The sequence below is a fragment of the Mustelus asterias genome, chromosome 9 (genome assembly GCF_964213995.1).
Source record: "Mustelus asterias chromosome 9, sMusAst1.hap1.1, whole genome shotgun sequence".
Lineage (NCBI taxonomy): Eukaryota > Metazoa > Chordata > Chondrichthyes > Carcharhiniformes > Triakidae > Mustelus > Mustelus asterias.
In genome coordinates this window covers 53,797,529-53,821,089 of record NC_135809.1, presented here as the reverse complement: position 1 = coordinate 53,821,089, position 23,561 = coordinate 53,797,529, and the positions used below count along the sequence as shown (strand labels likewise).

The 23,561-nt window shown below is 41.2% G+C and overlaps 1 protein-coding gene across 10 annotated transcripts in view; it reads left to right on the top strand.

The window, feature by feature from the left end:
• Positions 1-23,561, top strand: part of pphln1 (periphilin 1) — a 153,165-nt gene that overhangs the window by 6,948 nt on the left and 122,656 nt on the right. For 9 of the 10 annotated variants that reach the window (XM_078220208.1, XM_078220201.1, XM_078220199.1 and 6 more), the window contains exons 2-4: positions 8,102-8,202; positions 11,162-11,365; positions 14,187-14,248. In XM_078220208.1, the coding sequence (XP_078076334.1) occupies positions 8,125-8,202; positions 11,162-11,365; positions 14,187-14,248 (344 nt within the window). In that variant the 5' untranslated portion in view covers positions 8,102-8,124. Of the gene's footprint in view, positions 1-8,101; positions 8,203-11,138; positions 11,366-14,186; positions 14,249-23,561 lie in introns of all 10 variants that reach the window. The other variant, XM_078220209.1, reaches the window with a different exon arrangement.

Here is a 23,561-nt window from a genome sequence, read left to right as displayed (position 1 = left end):
CTTTAAATCTTGCCCCTCGCACCTTAAACCTGTGCCCCCGAGTAATTGACTCTTCCATCCTGGGAAAAAGCTTCTGACTATCCACTCTGTCCATGCCTCTCATAAGCTTGTAGACTTCTATCAGGTTGCCCCTCAACGTCCGTCGTTCCAGTGAGAACAAACCAAGTTTCTCCAACCTCTTATAGCTAATGCCCTCCGTACCAGGCAACATCCTGGTAAATCTTTTCTGTACCCTCTCCAAAGCCTCCACATCCTTCTGGTAGTGTGGCGGCCAGAATTGAACACTATATTCCAAGTGCGGTCTAACTAAGGTTCTACAAACCTGCAACATGACTTGCCAATTTTTGAACTCAATACCCCGGCTGATGAAGGCAAACAAGACTATCTTCTCCACTTGCATTGTCACTTTCAGTGATCTGTGTACTTGTACACCCAGACCCCTTTGCCTATCAATACTCCTAAGGGTTCTGCCATTTACTGTATATTTCCTATCTGTATTAGACCTTCCAAAATGCATTACCTCACATTTGTCTAGATGAATGTCCATCTGCCATCTTTCCACCCAAGTCTCCAACTGACCTGTATCCTCTGATCGTCCTCATCGCTGTCCGCAAATCCACCAACCATTATGTCGTCCGCAAACTTACCAATCAAACCAGTCACATTTTCCTCCAAATCATTTATTTTTATATATATAATATATATTACAAACTGCAAAGATCCCAGCATTGATCCCTGAGGAACGCCACTTGTCACAGCCCTCCATTCAGAAATGCACCCTTCCACTGCTACCCTCTGTCTTCTTTGATCGAGGTAAGCACAGTAAGAAGTGTCGATATGCGCGATCTTCTTGGAGATCCTCTCCACTTGGAGCCGGCAGTTTGCGGTGTCGATGGTAGTCATGATGTGGAGATGCCGGCGTTGGACTGGGGTAAGCACAGTAAGAAGTGCTTACCCCAGTCCAACGCCGGCATCTCCACATCATGACTACCATCGACACCACAAACTGCCGGCTCCAAGTGGAGAGGATCTCCAAGAAGATCGTGCATATCGACACTTCTTACTGTGCTTACCCCAGTCCAACGCCGGCATCTCCACTTCTTTGATCGAGCCAGTTTTGTATCCACATGACTTCATGACCAAAAATCAATTCAAATGGACTAAACTTAGTTGATTCATTCGGTGCATCCCTAATTGCAGAAAGTACTAATGGAATTCCTTTATCCCAATCCTCTGGATAATCTTGGCTAAAGGCCCTCAATACGATCTTTAAAGTTTGTTGCTACTGTTCTAATGCTCCCTGCAATCCTGGGTGGTATGCAGTTGATTTAAATTGCTTTACCGCTAACTTATCCATAACTTTGACATAAAATTTGATCCTTGATCTGATTGTATTTCTGCAGGTAGTTGGTATCTAGTAAAATATTTAAGTAATTTCTCAATCCTTTTAGCTGTAATTTATGATATGGAATGGCCTCCAGAAATATAGTAGACACATCCATTATGGTCAACAAATATTGAGTCCCACTTTTCATTTTAGGCACTGGTCCCACACAATCAGTTAATTCCCTCGTAAAAGGTTCCTCAAATGCCGAATTGGTATTATGGGCGCTTGAGGTTTTCCTATTACCTGACGTATGACATGCATGACAAAATTCAACTACATCCTTATGCAGTCCAGGCCAATAAAAATGTTTTTGTATTTTTGTTTGAGTTTTCTTTACACCGAAATGACCTCTTACTAGTACCTCATGCTACCTGCAACACTCCTTTCTATAACCCACTGGCCATTCAACTTGATGAACATCTGCCCATTTGTCGTCTGCCTGAATATGTAAAGGCCTCCACTTCCTCATGAAGACATTTTTAACGTAATAACTCGGGCTTGCACTCAGATTCGTCTTCCATGTATGCTTTCTGATACAAACAGCTTTATCTCTACATCTTTCTGTTGTAATTCTGCCAACTTTTCCAAACTAAAGATATCTGCTTCACCTGTTCTTGTTTTCCCTCAACCATCTGGTCAAAAATGGTCTCTGATAACTGGACCTCAGCCTCTTTATCTTTACTTGGGGTGGCACGGTGGCTCAGTGGTCAGCACTGCTGCCTCACAGCGCCAGGGATCCAGGTTCGATTCCCGGCTTGGGTCACTGTCTGTGTGGAGTTTGTACGTTCTTCCCGTGTCTGTGTGGGTTTTTTCCGGGTGCTCCGGTTTCCTCCCACAGTCCAAAGATGTGCAGGTTAGGTGCATTGGCCATGCTAAATTCTCCCTCAGTGTACCCGAACAGGTGCTGAGGTGTGGCGACTGGGGGATTTTCACAGTAACTTTATTACAGTGTGAATGTAAGCCTACTTGTGACTAATAAATAAAAATTTAAAACTTTAAACTTTTCTATGGCTTCTCTTGTCTCAACCTGTGGCTTTGTGACTTTGTTACCACAGTCAGGAAATATTGCTTCCTGCAATACCTCAGTTGTTTGATTTTCCACTGGCTTTTCAACCACAGGAGGCATCATTCATACCTATGATCCAGCTATATTATTACACAGGATAAAATCTATTCCTGGAAAACGTATTTTCTCTAATACTCCTACCACCATTTCACCAGTTTTCACTGGACTCCCCAACCTTATCTTACATAATGGAACACTACTCTTTTCAGCAGTAATTTCACATGTTTCCTCCTTTTCTGGCACTACTCCTTCGAAACTACATATCTCCTTGTCTCTCACTTTTAAAGATTGACTTAATCCTGTAGCTCTTAAAATCATAATATCTTTACCTACTCCTCCAGGTACATATGAGTAAACCTTACCCACACAAGTAAACTCTTTAAAGAGATCTGACACTTGATTATCAACCAACCTCTGACTCGGCTTTACATTATTTTGCACCTCTTTAGCTTCAAATATGGTTTCCTTTACCATTTTAACAAAGCCCATTGGCTTATTCTGTTTTACCACATGTCTTCCCAAGCTTTTCTTAAGCCACTGACACTGACTTTGTGTCCAACTTTAGTAACTGTGGTAAACTATCTTTACTATCTCCAACGAGATCTCCTTTGCCCTTACCACCTGAGGATATTTCTCTTCCTCAGATTAAAATTCGAACCTTGATTCCCAAACCAATGCAAAATCATCTACTCTATGCTGCTGCTACTCGCAGTTTTACGCATTTGCACTTCCAACATTTCGAGTTCAAATTGTCCTTCCAGTTCCTGAAGTTCTAACTATCTCTCTTTTTCTCTTTGTTCCACCAGGGATATTCTTTCTTTTTATTCTGCCAGGGCTATTCTTTCTTTTCCTTCTGCTTTTAATCGCAATTCAAACTGTATCTTTCCTCTTTATTTCTCTTTCTCTTTTGTTCTAACTTCTACTTCAACCTGTTAATTTGTAATTGAATTCTAGCCATTTCCAATTATTCTGACTGTTTTTCTGGCAATTTTAAATGCTGAGCTTTCACTGCAATTATCTCCACCCTCCTTGCCCCATCAACTGCGGCTTTTTTGCCAATTCCAAACGCTTTGCTTTAACCACCTTCTTTAAACCACCCTGAGTGACTTCTGCATCCAGGAAAACTTTAGCCACTGAAGGAGCCATTATTCTTCAAGGCATTCCCAATTTAAACTAACTGAATGCCACACCAGTACTCAACCCTCACCATTCTGGAGTTCAATACTCCTAAATCAAACAAGGAATTATAGATGTTAATTCCACAAGAGCTCCCATTTTGTTAGGGACCAGATCAGAAACTCCAAGGTATATTGTGAAGTTAGCCTAGACCCCCAACCTTTTTTGATTTTGGCATTAGTGTGAACTTAGGGTGTTTCTTTCCAGGTGTGATTCTATTGACCCACTAAGAAGTTCTTATTAAAACAAACTTTATTTTAACACAGTTTAACTATAAAAAAATTAGCATAACTTTTTTACCAATTGAAATACTTAATCAGTTAGCAAAAGCACACGAGGCTTAAATGAGTTGCCAATCCCCAAGCCTTTTAATACCGCTGGACAGAGGTATAGAGAGATACCTGTCTTCTGACTCTCAGACAGCAGAACTCCAGAGAGAGACCTGTCTTCAAATAGCAGAACTCCAAAGAGAGATAGAGAGAAAAAACACTTCTTGCCGTTTACAGACCTCTGGAGAGAGATACTCATTTTCGAGCAGGTTCAAGACTTCATTTAAAGTTTATTTATTAGTGTCGCAAGTAGGCTTACGTTAACACTGCAATTAAGATACTGTGAAAATCCCCTAGTCACCACACTCCAGCGCCTGTTCGGGTACACTGAGGGAGAATTTAGCATGACCAATGCACCTAACCAGCACATCTTTCAGACTGTGGGAGGAAACCGGACCACCCAGAGGAAATCTATGTAGACAAGGGGAAGAACGTGCAGACTCGTACCCGGGTCCCTGGCACTGTGAGGCAGCAGTGCTAATCACTGCAGAAAGAAAGAGCTGCTGCTCCTGTCAAATTCAAACAACAACTAGCTGATTGTCTCTGTAAGACGAGCTCCGCTGATTCACATGACTCTCTCTCCTTGTCGATCAACCTAATTAAACCCTACTCTGAAACCCCAGGGGAGAACCCTAAGAATAAAACTGCATTAACTCAGATTAAAATGAACACTCCAATAACTAGGAGCAATTATTCTTCTGCGTGCTTCTTTTGCCGGTTGCAGTCGACACTGTGATCAGAGCTGAAGTATAAAACCGTCCCTTCACAAGAAACATGACGCATATACAGTTCTTAAAGGCACAGTGTTGTCACACTTACCCATCAAGTCCTGGAGTAAAACTAGAATCTGAAGCTTCTGGCTCAGATGCAGGGACACTCCCCACTTCGTCCTATGACTAGTTATATGAATATGTTACATTTTAGAAGAAATTTATAAGACTGCATATTTTAATTTATTTTGAAGAACATTCAAGTATTCTGAATTAGTTGGTATGATAGCCATGTAGGCAGTCTATTTTCTTGCACTGTAAAAAGTGCTTTTATGACTAATGCTTAAAAAGTTAGGGTAAGACCGCAAATTCATAGTTGATGCTAGGGAATAGTTTATTGGATTTTGGTTAAGCAGCAGTTCATTTTAAGTTTCATTGTCAGTTCGACACAGAAATAAAAGTTTGATTTTTGACTAGATTGATGAAAATTTCTCAGCACTGGTGAGAGTTATGGTTACTCTGGGAAGTGGAGTCAGAGCCAAATCCGCAGGACCATGGTTGACTCAGATGTATTGGTGTGGTGGGGAAGGGTGGCAGAAGAAGATTGATAAAATAATAGGTATAGGGGCTTCTTATAGTTAGAAGAAGAGGAACAATCCGATGTTTCTGAGGCTGTAAACTTTGAGTGGTATGTTGCCTCCCTGGTGCAAGGGTCAGGAATGTCACTGGCTGCAATTCAGGAGTCCTTATCGGTACCAACAACGTGAATAGAAAGAAGGATGATGTCCTGCAGGCAGATCTTAGGGATGTTTGAAAGAAACCAGCTGGAAGGACCTCAACGGTTGTAATATTCTGATTACTCCCAGTTCCACGTGCAAGTTAGTATAGAAAAAGGAGCTTGGGAAAATGAACGCGTGGTTGGAAAGATGGTACAGGTAAGAAAGATTTAGATTCTGGGATCAGTACAGGTCCCACCATCCCCAGAAAAGGACAAACTAGGTGCAGCTGAGCATAGCTGAAACCAATGTGCTTATTGAGGACAATATTCTAATTCTATTGGGGAGGGTCTAAGCTAACTTGATATGGGAATTGAAGCCGGGGATGACATTGGAAAAAAAACAGAAACCATAGAATCCCACAGATTCTCTCTGAATGAATGGAGCAGTGGTGTTTCGCTGTCTTCAACTCTGAGAATAAAGTAGAGACTGTTACTCTTTGTGTTATACAGTTGGAAAGAGCAGAGAGCTGAAGAAAGGAAGAGCTACAGATTGTTGATTGGACAAGACCCATCGCTGCTTTTTCAGTATTGCCAGAGCCCACTAGGGGAATGGAAAAGTGAGGGAGACAGAAAGTAGGAAACTAGAGGCCAGTTAGCCTAACATCTGTCATAGGGAAAATGTTAGAAACTATTTTTAATTATGTTATAGCTAGGCATTTGAAACGAATTAAGGCAATCAGGCAGAGTCAACATGTTTTTGTGAAAGGGAAATTATGTTTAACCAATTTATTGGAGTTCTTTGAAGAAGTCCCATGCACTATGGATAACGTGGAACTGATGGGTACACTCCATTTAGTTTTCCAGAAGGCATTTGATAAGATGCCACTTCAAAAATTATTTCGGATAATGATAGCTCATGGTGTGGGAGGTAACATATTGCCATGGGTTGAAGATTGCCTAGCTAAGAGGAAACAGTAAGTTTCGCAAGGTGTGGCGAGTGATGTTCCACAGGGTTCAGTGCAGGGGCCTTAATTTTTTACAATTTATATAAATGACCGGGAAGAAGGGACTGAAGATACGGTTGCTAAATTTTCTCACAGCACAAAGATAGGTAGGAAAATAAATTCTGAAAATAATGAAAGTAGGCTAAAAAAGAGGTGTGGACAGGTTAAGTGAATGGGAAAAACCTGGAAAATGGAGTACAATGTGGGATAATGTGAAATTGTCTATTCTGACAGGAAGAATTTTTTTTAAAAAGCTTATTATCTAAATGGTGAAAGATTACTGAGCTCTGAGGTGCAGAGGGATCTCTGTGTCCTCGTGCATGAATCATCAAAGGCTCATATACAGATACAGGAAGTAATCAGGAAAGCTAAAAAAATGATTTTGTTCGTTGCGAGAGAAATTAATTTCAAAAGGGAGGTTATGCTTCAGTTGTACAACGCATTGGTGAGACCATATCTGGAGTATTATGCACAGTACTGGTCTCCTTATCTAAGAAAATATATAAAAATATATTAGAAACAGTTCTGCGAAGGTTTACGAGACTGATACTCGGAGTGAGTGGGGTGTCTTATGGGGAAATGTTGGAGGTTTGTATCCATTAGAGTTTAGAAGAGTAGGAGGTGACTTGATCGAAACCTTTAAGATTCTGAGGGGTAAAGGTAAAGTTGCCATGGTCCCAGATGACCATAGCTCTCATCTTTGAGGGCAGAGATGACTGTGGTGATTTTAACCTGACAGTCACCACATCTCAAGTGAGGGGCAATGTTGAGAAGGCAGAACCCTCCTGAATAACCTCAGCTGGTGCAGGAATTGAACCCTGTTGGCATCGCTCTGCACCACGAACCAGCCATCCAGCCAACTGAGCTATTTAACAGAGTGAATGTGGAGCAGATGGTTCCACTTGGTGGAAAATCTAGAACTAGGGGTCACTCTCAAAAATAAGGGGTTGCTCATTCTCTTGAGGGTTATGAGTCTCTGGAACTCTACCTCAAATGGCAGTGGAAATAGAATCTTACAGCTAAGCTGGATAGATTCTTGATTCTGACGAAGGAGCAGCGCTCCGAAAGCTAATGGTATTTGCTACCAAATAAACCTGTTGGACTTTAACCTGGTGTTGTTAAAACTCTTACTAGATTCTTGATTAACAAAGGAGTGAAAGATTATCGGCGGGAATGTGAGGTTGAGCTTTCAATCAAATCAGCCATAATTTTATTGATTGGCAAAGCAGACTCGTGGGGCGAGTGGCCTACTTCTGCTCCTAATTCGCACGTTTGTATGTTGGTTGTAATGAAATTGCAAATTCACAGATATCTTACTTCAACACTGTTGTTTATTTAAAAATCCCTCATGTTTTACCTTGGACGTAAAAGAAAAGTGGCACTTTGATAGCACATTTCTAGTCCTCAACAGTCAGCCTTGCAGCTTGCTGTGACATGCAAATAAATAGATACGTGACTTAAAATATTTCATTTAATACAAAATATTTTATTTAATGCAAAACAGTACAATTGGCAATCTTGTAGTCATGAGGGGTCTAGACAGAGTAGATCAGAAACTTCCCATTGATGGAAGTATCAAGAATAGTGGGGAAACTATTGGAAGCAATTCTGACAGACTTAAACTACATTTGAAGAGGCAGGGATTAATCAAGAATGTGTCGATGAGGATAATGCATTTGACATATTCTTATTCCCTGTTTTGCTTTCACAGCTAAGTGTCATATACAGGAGGGAATGTGGTCTGAGTCACGATCGCAATGTGGTGAAAGAACTCAACGGGGTCGCTTGCATCCTGAAAGAACACAACATGCAGTATGTTTAATTGTAACTTCTGTTGTAATTGTATTCTCATTTTTCTCCTGTCCTTCCTTAGTCAAGTTCTAACATAATAAATGCTGACATCTTATTGAGGAGACATCGCATCCAGTTCATGTACATTTATTTTTCACCTATCCCCTTCTGCATGTTACAGTTGTTTGTGCTTGTGTCATTTGGATGAAATCAACTAGTTTGTTTGAACCATGGAATCATTTTGTTTTGTAAGCCATTCAGTACATCTTGAATTGACCATGGAGCTGTTGAGTTGTTTTAATAGCCCAACTAGTTCACTAGTGACTTTTAGGGAAGAGAACCTGTCCTCAATCAGTTTGGACTAGGTGACTTCAGTTCCACACTAAAGTAGACTTTCAGCCATCCTCTGAGGTGCTTAAGAAGCCATTCATTTGTATCAAAACGACTACAATGGAATGCTGGAGTTCATGAAGGTAGAATAGGATAGGTAGAACTAGAGTCAAAAATAGTAAGGACTCAGTGGGGTCAAATAAAGGGAATGCAACAGGGTCTAATCTTTTTTACAATGCATGTGCACCAGATCTGCCTCAAAAGAGGGTAGGACTCTACCCAATATGTCTGGACACCAGGTGTTTAGGAAAGATGAGGAAGGAAAGAAAAGCGGAGGGGTGGGAAGTATTGATTAAGGAGATTATTGCAATTCTGGCACTGGCCATAATTTTCCAATCTTCCTTGGATAGAGGGACAGAGGACTGGAGAATTCTAAATGTTGCACACTTGTTCAAAAGATGGGTACACAGATAAACTCAGCAACTACAGACCAGGCAGTTTAACTTGATGGTGGGAGAGCTTTTCAAAACGATGATCCAAAAATTAACAGTCCCTTGCACAGAGAACTGACTTGGACACGATGGGCTGAATAGTCTCATTGTAGGCTGTAAACATTCGAAGTTTACATGAGGAGGTGATAGCGCAGTGGTATCGTCACTGGACTAGTAATCCAGAGATCCAGGGTAATGCTCTGGGAACCCAGATTCGATGATGAAAGTTAAGCTCAATGAAACCATCTGGAATGATGACCATGAAACCATTATCGATGGTTGTAAAAACCTAACTGGTTCACTAATTCCTTTAGGGAAGGAAGCCAGCTGTTCTTAACTGGTACATGTGACTCCAAACCCACATGAATGTGGTTGATCTTAAATGGCCCAGTAAGCCACTCAATTGTATTCAACCACAAAAAGAATATGGCAACATTGACCTAGGCACTGGAAACAGCAACTGCAGGTCAGACCCAGCAGTGGTGGCGTCAGTTGGGAGGAAGTTGCCCTGGGACTCCTCAATATCAACTCTGGACCCCATGACGCCTCATGGCACCAGGTCAAACACGGGCAAGGAAACCTGCTGATTACCACAAACCGTTCCCATTTCAGCTGATGAATCAGTACTCCTCCATTTTGAACTCCACTTCGAGGAAGCACTGAGGGTCACAAGGGTGCAAAATATAGTCTGTACAATGTTCAGTGTCTCCAAGAGTGGTTTGGTAGTCTCTGCAGTGTGAACACAGACTGAGCTGGCTGGGTCCTAAAGGACATAGTTGCTAGACTAGAACTGCAGCAGGTGGTGAGGAACCAACAAGAGGGAAAAACATACTTTATCTCATCATCACCAACCCTTCTGCCGCAGTTGCATCTGTCCGTGCATCTATCAGTTGGAGTGACTAACGCACAACCCTTTGTGGAGACAAAGTTGTGTCGTGTGGCACTATCAGTGTGCATTTCCTTCAACTTTCCTAGCAACTCGAGGTGCTGTTGGCCAACAGCAGCAGAATTGTACTCCACCACTGTGCTGCGAGAAGATGATGAACATGGATTAGTGTCTTTCCCTTGAAATGGAATTGACAAAGACATGGGAGAAAATTCTGTGGTGACACAAAACATGTGGATTGCAAGATGAGAAATATAGTATCAGAGGACTAAAATTAATGCCACAGGCAACCTGATATGTAACAAACTTAAGCGTGCATTTCTTAATTACTGGAATAGCTAGAAAGTAAGTTCCAATGTCAACAGTTTGATATTATTTGAAAAAATGCTTGACATGCACATGACTTAGATGTAGAGAAAACATTTTCTATATTTCTGAAAGAAAAATTGGAGGCGGAACCCCTGATATTTGTTCATCTCCAGTTGATATTCCAGAAAGCTCCAACTCTTCTTTGGGCTTGGTGGGGTGAGGGCGGGGCTTGATCCAAGAAATAATGTCAGAAGGTGGGGCAAATTATGAAGATTGCAGAAGTGGCATGCAAGAAGATTGGTATCATAAGCTTGGGAAACTGGGCATTATAAACTGCAAATTTTAACCACATGCCAGTTCACTAGGGACTTGCTTCAAATTTTATGCTGATAGTAAGTGGAGAGTTTTGATTCTAGCTACATTGAACCAGTGTCTGCCTTTGCGGAAAGTTGCTGCATGAAGAAACTAGGGTGGAGAGAGCTGTTATAAATGTCTGCATGGTTCATAACTGACACAGATGGTTCCACATTTGGTCTGTGCTGATGACCCATCTTGATATTCCTTTCAGTGAGGAGACATAAAAATTGGCTTCAGTGTCTCTATGGAAGGGAAAATAAGACAAACTGGTAATTTCTGATTGAAACCCAGGGACCACTGTGAGTGAGCAGGAATGGGCTAAATTTCCCTCCTCTGTTGAATCATCCCCTGTGAACAATTTTTAATTAAATCATTTGTTCCCTGCTGGTATGATAAAGCTGCCTAATTACTTATTGTTCTATAAGTTGTTAAAACATTTTACAAAGCATTAGTCACAATTTTAAATCATTGATTTTTTTCTGCTTTAATATGATATTAGATTTATATTCTTTAGCAATGTGTGCATTAGTTGAAAAACCATTCTCATTATGACAATATAATGTTACTATGGTATTGTGCCACAGATATTTTGAACCTTTTCCCCCAGGATGCACCAGAATTTCAAAGAACAGTACAAGTGATGCCAAGGAGGCAGGATTATGATCATGGTGGTGATGGAGGAAGAGGAGGCAGCACAAGCCGTGAATATAATTTTTACAACCATTCGGAGGAGTATCGAGGTTATTCCACTGACAGTCGAGATTATGGATATAGCCGACGGTTTGATCCGTCACCCAAAATTGGCTCCTGGGTAAAGACAACCCTTTTCCATCCCCCCCCTCCCTTTGCTGTTTGTTTTTATTAAGTGAATGAATACTAAATATACATTATTGGGGTTTTTTGTAAATCTATAGCTTCCATGATCTCTATGCTTCGATTAGACAGCATGCTTTGCAGTACTTGTGTCATGTAAAAGATGAACTATATTGCAATTTCCTTTGCCCCTATTTGCTTTGAGTTATTTAGACAGTCATAGTGTCCGAATTATTCGGACAGTCACAGTGACCAGTGGCATACTTTCTTTCACTATCTCCTTAAGCTCTTATTCATCTGTCCTAATGCACATCCTTCCTCTTTTTGGCATTATAACGTGTACTCACCTGTGCACCTCCAGTGAGTTTTGCTCGTCAGGTAGGTGGACTTATTGAGATTCAGTACACCAACATGAATGGATAATTAAGGGTGGGGGAACTATCAGGCATAAAGGCCTGGTAATTATATTTAAATATAGGCAAATTGTGATCCCAACTTTTGAAATCAGGATTCCAGTTACATCGTTGGTGGAGGTGGGGAAAATTGATTGGGGAAATTCTGTTGCCCCCCCCTCCCCCAATTGATTTAAATGAAAATCATTCAGATTGCAGACTCCTCTTGTGAAGTTGTCCGAACTAAGGAATAGCATAATGGGAAAATTGGTCAGCTATTTGGTACAATATAACCAAGGCTGACACCGCAAAACTTGTATGAGTAAATAAAACAAGATAAGGTCAGGGATGACGGAGTCACAGACCTTCTTCTGTTCCATCAAAGGACAAGATAAGGGTATGAATGATGAGGCAAAGAGTTCTAGGAGGTCAGCAAGTTATGACATAATTAATGACATTGCTTATGATTCTATTACTAATCGAATTCCTGAATATGCTCTGGTCACGGAAACTGATAATGATTATGCATAAATACTGAACTGATTCTTTGTGTAATTGCGGACTTGAGGAGGAATTAGCAAGTTGTACCAACTGCTCTCTGAACTCGAGTTTTCAGCCAAAACTGCATGCGGTCTTTCGTAAATAAAGGCTAGTTGTTTTATCGAAATGAATTTTGCTGAGTCTTTCTATCACAGTCAAGAAGCAGGAAAGTTTCCACTTCAACACTCTGCTCCAGAACCAATGCTGTCAGACCTACTGAGATTTTCCAGCATTTTCTGTTTTTGTTTCAGATTCCAGCATCTGCAGTAATTTGCTTTTGTCTGTTCAATATCAAGTTGGCTCTAGGATAGAATTTAGAAATTCGGTTAAGTAGATCTGTAGCACTTTAAGACATTGCAAATGATTAACTGACCAGGCTGACTCCTTAAAGGGGCAGGTATATAACTGATACTGAGACTTCTTCTCATTTGGTTCCAAGTATCCCTGCTATCCAGGCCTAAGTAAGTAGAGTACCTTTTGCTGGAGATTTGGGGAAATTTGCTAGTTCTCACTATTGAGTTTTAACATGACTCATAAATCTCGGTTAGCATGGGGCAAAGGTATATGATTTCTATGTACTTTCCCATTGACACTTGTTTATGTTTATTCTCATTTTACACTGGAGTTGAAATTGAGTAGAATAAGAACCAAAATAATTGGCCGGAATTCTCCCAAAACAAAACTAAGTGCCCAACAGGCGAATTTCCCATCCGCTTTTGGGGCGTACTTACCTGAATGACCCTCCAGCACTCTGTGGTTCACAGAGTGCCTCAGAGGTTCACACTGAAAAGTGGAGGGGCGGGCCCACTGTGCATGTGCCGATCAGCCAGCCTCCCACTGATTGATTGCCCAAGGGGCAGTCCCTACCCCCATGACCTCCCGGCGGGCCTCAAGGCCTCTGTCCCCACTAGTGGGGTGAGGGTGCCTGTTACCCGTTAGTGGACAGCAGTTGTAAACCCCACTGGTGGGAATTACTTCCCACGGGTGGGGAACACGGCATATGTTATTTTCCATATGATTGCCCTTAAAAAAAAAAATCACCTCGGAGACTCGCGACCGGCCGGACACTGGTTGCGAATCTCGTGAAAGGGCCCCCTGCTGTTGACTCCTGCACTGCTTGAGTAGCGCAGTGGGCTGGGAGAATCCCGGCCATGGTATGCAAACCAACAAGTTAATGCCTCTGATAAGAAAATGGTGAGGTATGGGACTAGAGTGCAGTTTAACAATTGGGATGCACAACTGTGGGTTTCCTCCAGTTCTGAAAATGTAATAGTATGACATGATTACAAGTTTTGGAAACTGTTTCCTGACTGCAGACAGCCAAATTGAGAGGCTGACAGTTTGTCAGGCAGGCAGACCTATGGCATGAGGTTGCAGACAAGCAGAGTGAAGGGAGGGGAATCAGGGAGTACTTGGTGGGAGGTGCCTGGAGCAATTACAGGATGGGGAGAAGATTTGGGATGGGATGCTGAGGAGAATGCAGAAATGTAAACGATATTAAATATAAAATGCAGTGTTAATGTACAGATAATTGTTTTTATAGTTGTAGAGAGGTTTGCAAGAGTGGCTAACACAGGAACATCTCTGTTCCTCCACATCCTGGAGAAAAACACTTATTCTGTGCCATCCAGCAATTATCGCCTCTCTTTACGCAAGATCTCAAGGCCCTTTAAATGTTGGAAAATAAATGAAAATCTTAGGCATGAGCTTAATTGAAATATTTAAATGAGGGACCCACCTTTTTGGTTGAAAGGTTGGTTGCCTCCTCCATCTCTTAAAGATGGAAGTTTGTGGAGGGTGGGGTCTATCATGCTATGACACTTATTTCGAGTTGTGGCCATGATGTTCGAGATTTTTGAGTTATTTTCTGTTTTAAAATTCATCTAGGATGACGAAGGTCCCAGATGGCCCAGAGAGGAGCATTCAGAAAATAGACCATCTGATTACAGGTAGGTGAAGAAAGCAGTACTTCCATGGCTTGTTTGTCCTTGACAGCAACAGCAATAGAACATCAATTGGATTTGTCCAGCTATAAATGTGAATAGTTAGCTATCTGGAACGTTTTTGAACTTTCACAAAACTTGTCTTCAACTTCCCGATTAGATCTGTAGTGGGTTTTGCTTCTTTACAAAATTTTCAAACAGTTGGAAAAAAAAGTTTCACTTCAGAGGGAGATGCAAATTTAAAAGCAGACTTCTTTAGACATGAAGAATGCAATTGGGGCATTCCTAATTTGTTTCTTGCTCTCAATATTTGTGACAGTAGGATCCCTAGACTTCTCAAAAACATACTGTTACGATTAGTAACTATTAAGAGAGATGGGCGGCACGGTAGCACAGTGGTTAGCCCTGCTGCTTCACAGCTCCAGGGACCTGGTTTGATTCCCAGCTTGGGTCACTGTCTGTGTGGAGTTTGCACATTCTCCTCGTGTCTGCTTGGGTTTCCTCCGGGTGCTCCTGTTTCCTCCCACAGTCCAAAAATATGTGTGGGTTAGGTTGATTGGCCATGCTAAAAATTGCCCTTAGTGTCCTGAGATGCGTAGGTTAGAGGGATTAATGGGTAAATATGTAGGGATATGGGGGTAGGGCCTGGGTGGGGTTGTGGTCGGTGCAGACTCGATGGGCCAGATGGCCTCTTTCTGCACTGTAGGGTTTCTATGATTTCTATGCATTTTCCAACTATTGACAGAAAACATCACATTACAGTATTTCATGTTTTTTAAGATTTTTATTGTAACAAACTAAAATCAACATTGACTCAACATTACTTAGGCAACTGACACATATATCTAGAAAAATTACTTAGAACAACTTAACGTAACTGAAAACTGCATGCCATGTTTATACGTTACGTCACACATTCAGCAGAAATGTAAGTTTGTAGATAAATCTCTCCTGATGTTTTAGCAAGCTCCCTTCTCCCTGCCATGACAGGACTAGTCTTCATTTTGAGCGTCCCTTTTCTCAATCTTCTGAGTTTCACCAAATTAACTTCCAGTGGCATGTGGGAGCTCAGGAATACTTGTGTTATCCAGGGCAAACATGCTGCAGTAATTGCCTGTGGCTTGAGGAACTTGAGCTCGAGTCATTGAGTTGGAGACTGAGCTGCGGACATTGCAACACAAAAGGGAGGGTGTGATTTACCTGGACACTTTGTTTCAGGAGGAAGTCATACGCCATAGGATAGAATCTTCTGGTTTGAAAAATGGTCAGGGACAGGAGAATGTGATTGTAAACAAGGCTTGGAGGGCCGAAGGGCCTGTTCCTGTGCTGTAATTTTCTTTGTTCTTTGGTTCTAAGGCAGGTAAGGGGACCCATAATTCCTAACTTGTTTTACACTAACTTTAATATTTACATGTGCCACATTTTTCATAACTTCTCTTTGACATCCACATTTTGATATTTTCCCTTTGCTTTTCGAGTGTATTCTAAGTTTGATGACAGAACTAGATGAGAAGTCATTCTTTCTCATCATGGTTTCAGCTTTTAAAAATCTATCTCCATGACCACCAATTCAAATTGCAAACAGGGACTTTGAAATGAATTGTTACTGTTGGTGAGCGATGCAGTGATCAATGCTTTCCTGATCAGAAAGATGGGAGAAGTGGATATTGCAGGATAATTCTTATGGGCTGCAAGTATTAATGGCATGTTAAATATCCTGAAATAGAAGACTGGTTATCCAGCTCTTCTTTCTTCAATTGCCTCTTTTGCTGACAATCAGCATTTCATTAATGAGCAGTCAAGAGCTTATAACATACATTCCATAGAATTTTAAAAAGCTGATGTACTCGATACAAAAATAATTTTGCAGTGCAGAGAACAATGAAAATTGAAATTAGAAAAAAGGATAGATGCTTTGGCAGGCTGTGCTGTTTCTCTAGTACATTGTCATTGATCAAATTATAGTGTTTTAGAAAGACAATTTGAAAAGTATCAATCATATAGAGCTTTTTTTTTAGAGCATGTAATGAGATATCTTTCTCTTTTCATTGTGATATTCTGAAAACATAGACTTCAAAATGAACACTCTCCCCACATTTGTGCTAATGCAATTTACTTGCAATATGAAAACCATGGTAAAGGGCATTGTTTTCATTCTGGAGGATGGTAGACAATGGTGTTTCCCAAGGATCAGTACAAGGATTGATGAGCCAAATGGTTGCCTCCTGTTCTGTTATGCTTCTTAGCTTAAACAGTTTGTTTTTATGTCTCGAAAGTTTACTCTTGTATTCCATTTTCTTTTGTTTCATCATTTCTTAATCATCCTTTGCCAAATTTAAAATTTTCCAAATCCTTAGATTTATTGCTACTTTTTGGCAATATTAGAAATCTCTTCCTTTAATCTAATATTATCCTTTTGTGAGCAACAGTTGGACCACTTTTCCAATGTGATTTTTATTCCTTGAATGAATGTATTATTTTTATGATTTATGAATTTGATCTTTTAACGTTCGCCATTGCTTATCCACTGTCATACCTTTCAATCTAGTTACCCCATCTATCTTAGCCAGTATTGTATTCACAATGGTAGAAAAGACGGCTGTCACCATTTAAGAATTGGGAACCACCTTGGTGCAAAGTGGCCATGTAATTTATGCAGAATATGTGGAGAACAATCAGCAGCTTGCAAGGGATGTGAATCTAAGTGCTTTCAGGTTTGTCCACTCTCTATTTGAGTAGTAATATTAATTTGCCTAAAATGTCTAACATTGTTAAACATGGGCAGAATCTTGTGGAGGTGAAGTGGCTTTCAGCTGGCTGGAGAACAAGTGAGAGCCTGTGTCACCCTTTTGAGAAGGGCCACTGTATCTTTTCATGTTAAGCAGGGAACGGATTTAGGGGGATCAGCAGCAAGAACAGGGGCCTCGAAGGTGATGTGATTAAAGATATTAACCACAACAGAGTTCATGATGCTCATGGTCTCAGACAAGATCCCAGTGGAAGGTCGATCTGGGTCAGCACCAGGTATACGTAGGTGGAATGGCTCTGCTTGCAGGTTTTTCTCCGCTTCTTGGTGACATAAGTCAGCAACTGGAAGCCTTGTGGGGCGCAACATCCTTGGCCGCAAGCTTAGGCATTGACTGACTCTAGGACCAACCAGCAACAGTGGGTTAGGCCCTTAAGTGGACATTAATTGTCACTGAAGGGCCACAATTGGTCAGCTGGAAAGTTGCCCATGGGCATTCCTATTTACAATTTAATTGGTGGAGGGGTTGACAGGTCCCCATTTGATTAAATGCAAATTATACTGATATATGACATTTAAGATTGATGTTGTGAGTGAAGAATAAATTAGTGCAATAATATTGGTGTATTTACTTCAAATTACAGGGCCAACTTAATTGCAAAGATTTTTCTGCTTTACGTAGATTATAAGATTTGAAATGACTTAATTTCGCATTTTATGAAATGCATGCTTTTTTGACATCTTATTAGTTTAATAACTATTTGTTGTGAAATCTTTTGCTCATAATGTGAATGTCAGAAAATCTCATGGTAAAAGCTATTAAAATTATAATCTCAACAAGAATCAAATTATCAACTTGACTTAGCAAACCAACCAGCATGGATCAAATTTTAACCCAACTTTCAAGATAATGGACTTGTACTTTTTTTGAACTAAAAACAGAAAATGCTGGATGAACTCAGCACATCTGGCAGCATTTGTGGAGAGAAACTGAGTGAACATTTTGGGTCTTAATCACCCTTTTACAGAACTAAAGAAAGGTAGGAATGTAAACATAGAAAATAGGATCAGGAGGAGGCCATTTGGCCCTTCAAGCCTGCTCTGCCATTCATTATGATCATGGCTGATATCTAACTCAATAGCCTGCTCCCACCTTCCCCCCCCCCATATCCTTTGATCTCCTTTGCCTCAAGTGCTATATCTTAACTGCTTTTTGAAAACATTCAATGTTTTGGCGTCAATTACTTTCTGTAGAAGCAAATTCCATAAGCTAACCACACTCTGGGTGAGGAAGTCTTTCCTCATCCTTGTCCTATATTGTCTACTCAGACTGTGAACCCTGGTTCTGGACACCCCCACCATCAGGAACAGCTTTCTTGCATTTACCCTGTCTAGTTCTGTTAGAATTTTATAAGTTTCTATGAAATTCCCCATATTCTTCTGAACTCCAGCAAATACAATCCTAACCAACTCAATCTCTACTTATACGTCAGTTCCGCCATGCCAGGAATAAGTCTGATAAACCTTCACTGCACTCCCTCTAGAGCAAGAACATCCTTCCTCAGATAAGGAGACCAAAAATGCACAAAATATTCTAGATGTGGCCTCACCAATGCTCTGTATAATTGCATCAAGATATTCCTGTCCCTGTACTTGAGTCCTCTCGCTGTATAGGCCAACATACCATTTGCCTTTTTTACTGCTTGCTGTGGCTTGGGTCACTGTCTGTGTGGAGTTTGCACATTCTCTCTGCATGGGTTTCCTCTGGGTGCTCAGGTTTCCTCCCAGAGTCCAAAGATGTGTGGGTTAGATGCATTGGCCATGCTAAATTGCCCCTTAGTGTCCCAGGATGTATAAACTAGAGGGATTAGCGGGTAAACGTGGGGTTATGGGGATATGGCCCAGTTGGGATTGTTGTCGGTGCAGACTCAATGGGCTGAATGGCCTCCTTCTGCACTGTAGGGATTCTATGACCTGCAAGTTTACCTTCAGTGACTGCTGTACAAGGACACCCAATTAATTATAGTTGGACAGGAGGCGGAGGAGGTTCAACAGAATAGAAGAACAGGGAAAGGTCAAGGCAGAGGAGATATTGACAAATTTGTCATGGACATAAGACAAAGGGGGATGTTAATGGTGCCATTAAGGGGTGAAGAATGCTAATGGTGGCAAAAGATCAGCTGCTAGAACGTGTTAATGGGAGCAATTGAACAGCAAGGAACAGGTGGCCATGTGGGGAAGGGCGGGGCCAGGCCAGGGAGCTGAAAAGCAACTAAAAACAAACTACAGAAGGGAGGGGAGGGTTAAGATGCAGGGGAAGTTTACTGTCTAAAGTTGTTGAGCTCAGATGGCTGTAATGTGACGAACTGAAAGATGAGGTGTTCTTTCAATTTGTGTTTGGCATCATTGGAGCATTGTAATAGGCCTAGGACAGACATGTGAGCATTAGAACATGATGCTGAGTTGAAATGGCAAGCGACCGGCAGGCTGGGGTCATGCTTGCACACAGAGCGAAGGTGTTCTGTGAAGCGGTCATCCAGCGTTTCTTCAATCGCCCCAATAGAGAGGAGACCTCCATAGGGAGCAGCGAATACAGTAGAACAAGTTGAAGGAGGTTGTTTTCACAATGGGAAATTACGTTTCTCTTATTTTAACATTTCAGCCTTTTAGACTTTGATGAAAATATCAAATTCTCTGAAATTGCTGTTTACTAATGTTATGTATATATTTGGGGTAGTGTTATGTTGTGGCTCTTATGGCATTGTCAAAAGATTTGAGGCTTTGTTAGGAACAAAAGGTATTTATTGATGAGAGAAACTTGATGCAGGAGGGCTGCTGCCCCAATCTGTCCAGTCCTTACATGCTTACCACATGGCTACTCGATTCTGCCTGATAGAGGACTCCACCCTCTGGTGTGATCATTCACTTTCTGTTTCCATTGGTCCGTCAAGTCAGGTAACTTCTGCTATACAGTCTTAAAGAGACAGACATCATGTACACACCATCCCTCCCCCTTTAACTTATACAATCTTCAAAATTGATTTACTCAACCCACATACTAAATAAGCATTATACATACAAGTTAGACATTTGTAAATCAATGTAGCATTTATTCAATGGAGGGATTTTGAGGCTTGCATTTAACATCATCTAGAAAACTTCAACCATGCACAGTTCTGAATATAGTCTTACACGAGATTCTTCCATACAGGCTTGCTTTTTTCTGAATTCTGTTCTAGACTGTGCGCTGACCAAGGACTACATACTTTACTCTGCAGACAGTGTCACTCTCCAATCGTCCATTGATCCTTTTCTCTGTCCAGCGCCTTCTCTACAATACAGGCAGGTACCATCATCACAGTGCAACACAGTCATATGTCTTGACAGTTCTTGCATAATCTCAGTTTGTCACTTGTGAAGGAAATGATTGTGGTACTCTTTCTGGTACTTGAGCCGTGTGATGAAGTTCCTTCTCTTCCTAGCATTTCTAGTCAGCACATTTTGCACCGACCATATTATCATATTGGTTCTTGTGCATTTCTATTCGTGTAACCATTTCAGCAATCTTGTTCTGACATGTAATCTCAGTTTCCATCTCTGCCTGAATTGCTGTTCTGTCTAGTTCTCTCCAGCATATCTCCTTCAATTGAGTGGCTTAATTTACCATTCTCTTTCTTTCATTTTCCATATCAACCATTCTTCTGCTTCTATCTGAGTAGTTCTTTAGTCCATGCATCCGCTTTTGCAGTCCATTTAGTTTATCCATTTTTGAGTTTCTTCCAAGATACATCTATCATTTCCTTCTAACAACATTTGATAACAATCTCTCCCTTCTCATGCTTTTCATGTTTAGAACGATAGAATCCCTACAGAGCAGAAGAAGGCCATTTGGCCCACTGAGTCTATGCCATCGCTCCAAAAGAGCACCTTAACCAGACCCACTCCCTGTCTGCATGACATCATGCATTTACCAAAGCTTATCCACCTAACCTACACATCTTTGGAGGAAACCAGAGCACCCTGCTGGGATCTCTTGTTGCACTCCGTCTGTCTCCAACCCTCGCCAGGGTTTCTCAGTACCCCCAGTTAGGGGACTTCTACTGCCCGAGTCAGGCATTGCCTCTTGCTCGAGGGTTTATTATCCTCTGAATACCAGAATTGCCTCTTTCTTGAGGTCTTAATTTCCTCCTTTGAGGTCTTGCGTTGCTTACAGGCCCACTTTTTACAGTTGCCATCTCTTTAGAGTTGTCCTCTATAGGGGGATCTTGTCCTTTGTTCATCTTGTGGTTTTTGCATTAAATGTTGTACTACTTTAGATGTGTTACCTCCTTAAGATTGTGAGCTTTTCTTTTTTAACTGCCACAGTTGCTGTTTCTGTCTCTGCTTTTCCTGCGCTTTTGGAGTTTTGACAGGAAACTGCAACTCCTACTTCTTGGACCCTTTCTTTAGACTGTTAATTTATCTTTTTGCTGTCTTTTACTTCAATTTCAAAGGTTTTCTCATTTTTCCTGGCTGGCTGGAGAGTCTTTTTTTCTCTCAAAGTGCTGTTCTTTTTGTTAATTTCACTCCGAGAAACCGGTGCTGTCTCCTCTCCTTTCTTTAGCAGGTCAAGGAATTCTCATCTGAAAGACTTCACTGCCTGCAGCCCCTTAATTAGTGCAGGGATAGTTCCGTACAAGCTTTGTTCCAATCGGGAGATGAGCAAATCTGAGCTTTTCACTTTCCCGGGCTCTTGGAACAAGCTTTGCAGTTCCCCAAGACTTTTTTTTTACTTCTGAACTTGTTCAACTACAGCCAATATCTTCTTTTAAAAATATTTTCCCCCAAATTTCTCCTTTTTAAATCTGAAACTGAGCATATCTTCCTTTATTTCAAACTGCTTTCCTTTTTTCTTTTTACTCAAATTTCACTTTCCTTACCCCTGAAGGCTAATCTCTAAACACCACAGACACAACAAGAAGTTACAGCGTTGGGACATGGCCCCTTTAAGAGAATGACCGTGTGGTCATCCCGTGATCCATTGGGACTCCTGAAGACTTGCGGGCAGTCTGGATCATAACCCTGCAAAATGAACATTTCTCCAATAAACCTGTTCACTGTTTTCTGTTCCAACCCTCATGTGGCACTTCTATGTTACTTATTATCGCATCCCACAGCATCAGTGTTCTATTAGAAGTAAACTGGCGATGAGTTGGGATCAGAGAAACTGTAAATTTTAAACTGTAAATTCATGGGGGTTTGAATTTAGACAATTCAGAGGTTGGGTAGGAGCAGCAACAGGTTTAAACATCGCAATATTGAGAGTGCCGGTAAGGTACAAGAAAAAAAATTGAGTATCCTTCCTAGCAAAGTAAGCAGCAGACTCCAGTTGACATTGTCTGCAGGGTGTGGTCGGGTAACATGGAGCCATGGAGCTTGCATACCAAAAAAAGGGAAAAAATAGTGTCAAAGTCTGTGCAGTCTAAGCAAAAAAAGTGAGTTCTTACCGAAAACTTAATTGGTAGAGTCTTGTCTGCAGTGTCCATGCACTTGGTCAGGAAGCCACTGAGTTTGCACTCAAAAAAGAAGCAGAAAAAGTCTGTGCAGTAATTTCTGCATTGTGTTTAAATCAGGAGTTAGTCTGCTGTGCAATGGGGTTAATAGCATGAGTCAACAAACTAGCTATGGAGAAGAGTACTGCATAATCCCCCTAGCCCGTGAAGAAAATGCTGGGTCAATTTGGCACCTTAAGTGTTTTTGATGAAGAAATTGGACATGGAGCTCCTGTGCGAGAGGTTCCAGTATTATGTACAGGCAAATAAAATTTTGGAGGAACTCGTGGTCCCTATTTTTCTCAGTACTATTGGAAATAGAGCCTATAACTTGCTTCATAATTTGGTTCCGCCAGATAATTCTAGTACCAAAACCCTTGAGCAATTGGTGAAAGTCCTCAAAGAACATTCACCTAAGCCACTGATTATTGTGGAACAGTTCAGGTTTCATCAAAGAAATCAGTAAGAGAATGAGAATATTTCACAGTTTGTAGCAGCCTTAAAGCATCTTTCAGAATATTGAGAGTTTGGTGAATCATTGGATGGCTGACGCTCTTTGAGATTGTTTGGTCTGTGGGTTAAGAAATGAGACAATCCAGCGATATTTGCTCTCTGAATGCACTTTAAGCTTAAAAACAGCTCTTGCGATTGCAGGCTCAATGGAGCTTGCAGCTAGAGAGGCTTCACTGTTGGGAACAGCAACAAGAGTCCATTGGGTGGGTGCCACCCAGAGAAAGCCCACCCGGCCACAGGCGTGTCATTCACATGCAAGAACAGACCATTCACCGGCTGAGTGCTGGAGCAAAGATAATGGATGCAAGAATTGTGGCAAGGTTGGCCACCACATATGGACCACTGTAAATGTTAGCACTACTAGGCTCAGGAACTGAAATGGAACAAATCGTCAAGCCGACTACATTACAAGATGCTATCTCTGAGATGTTTGTATGTTCAAAAGAAATAGGGGTGGAAAAGAACAGATTGATGTGAGATTGAAGGAGGCCTGCAGCTTCATCTTCTGCTTCTCCCTTCATGTTGTTGA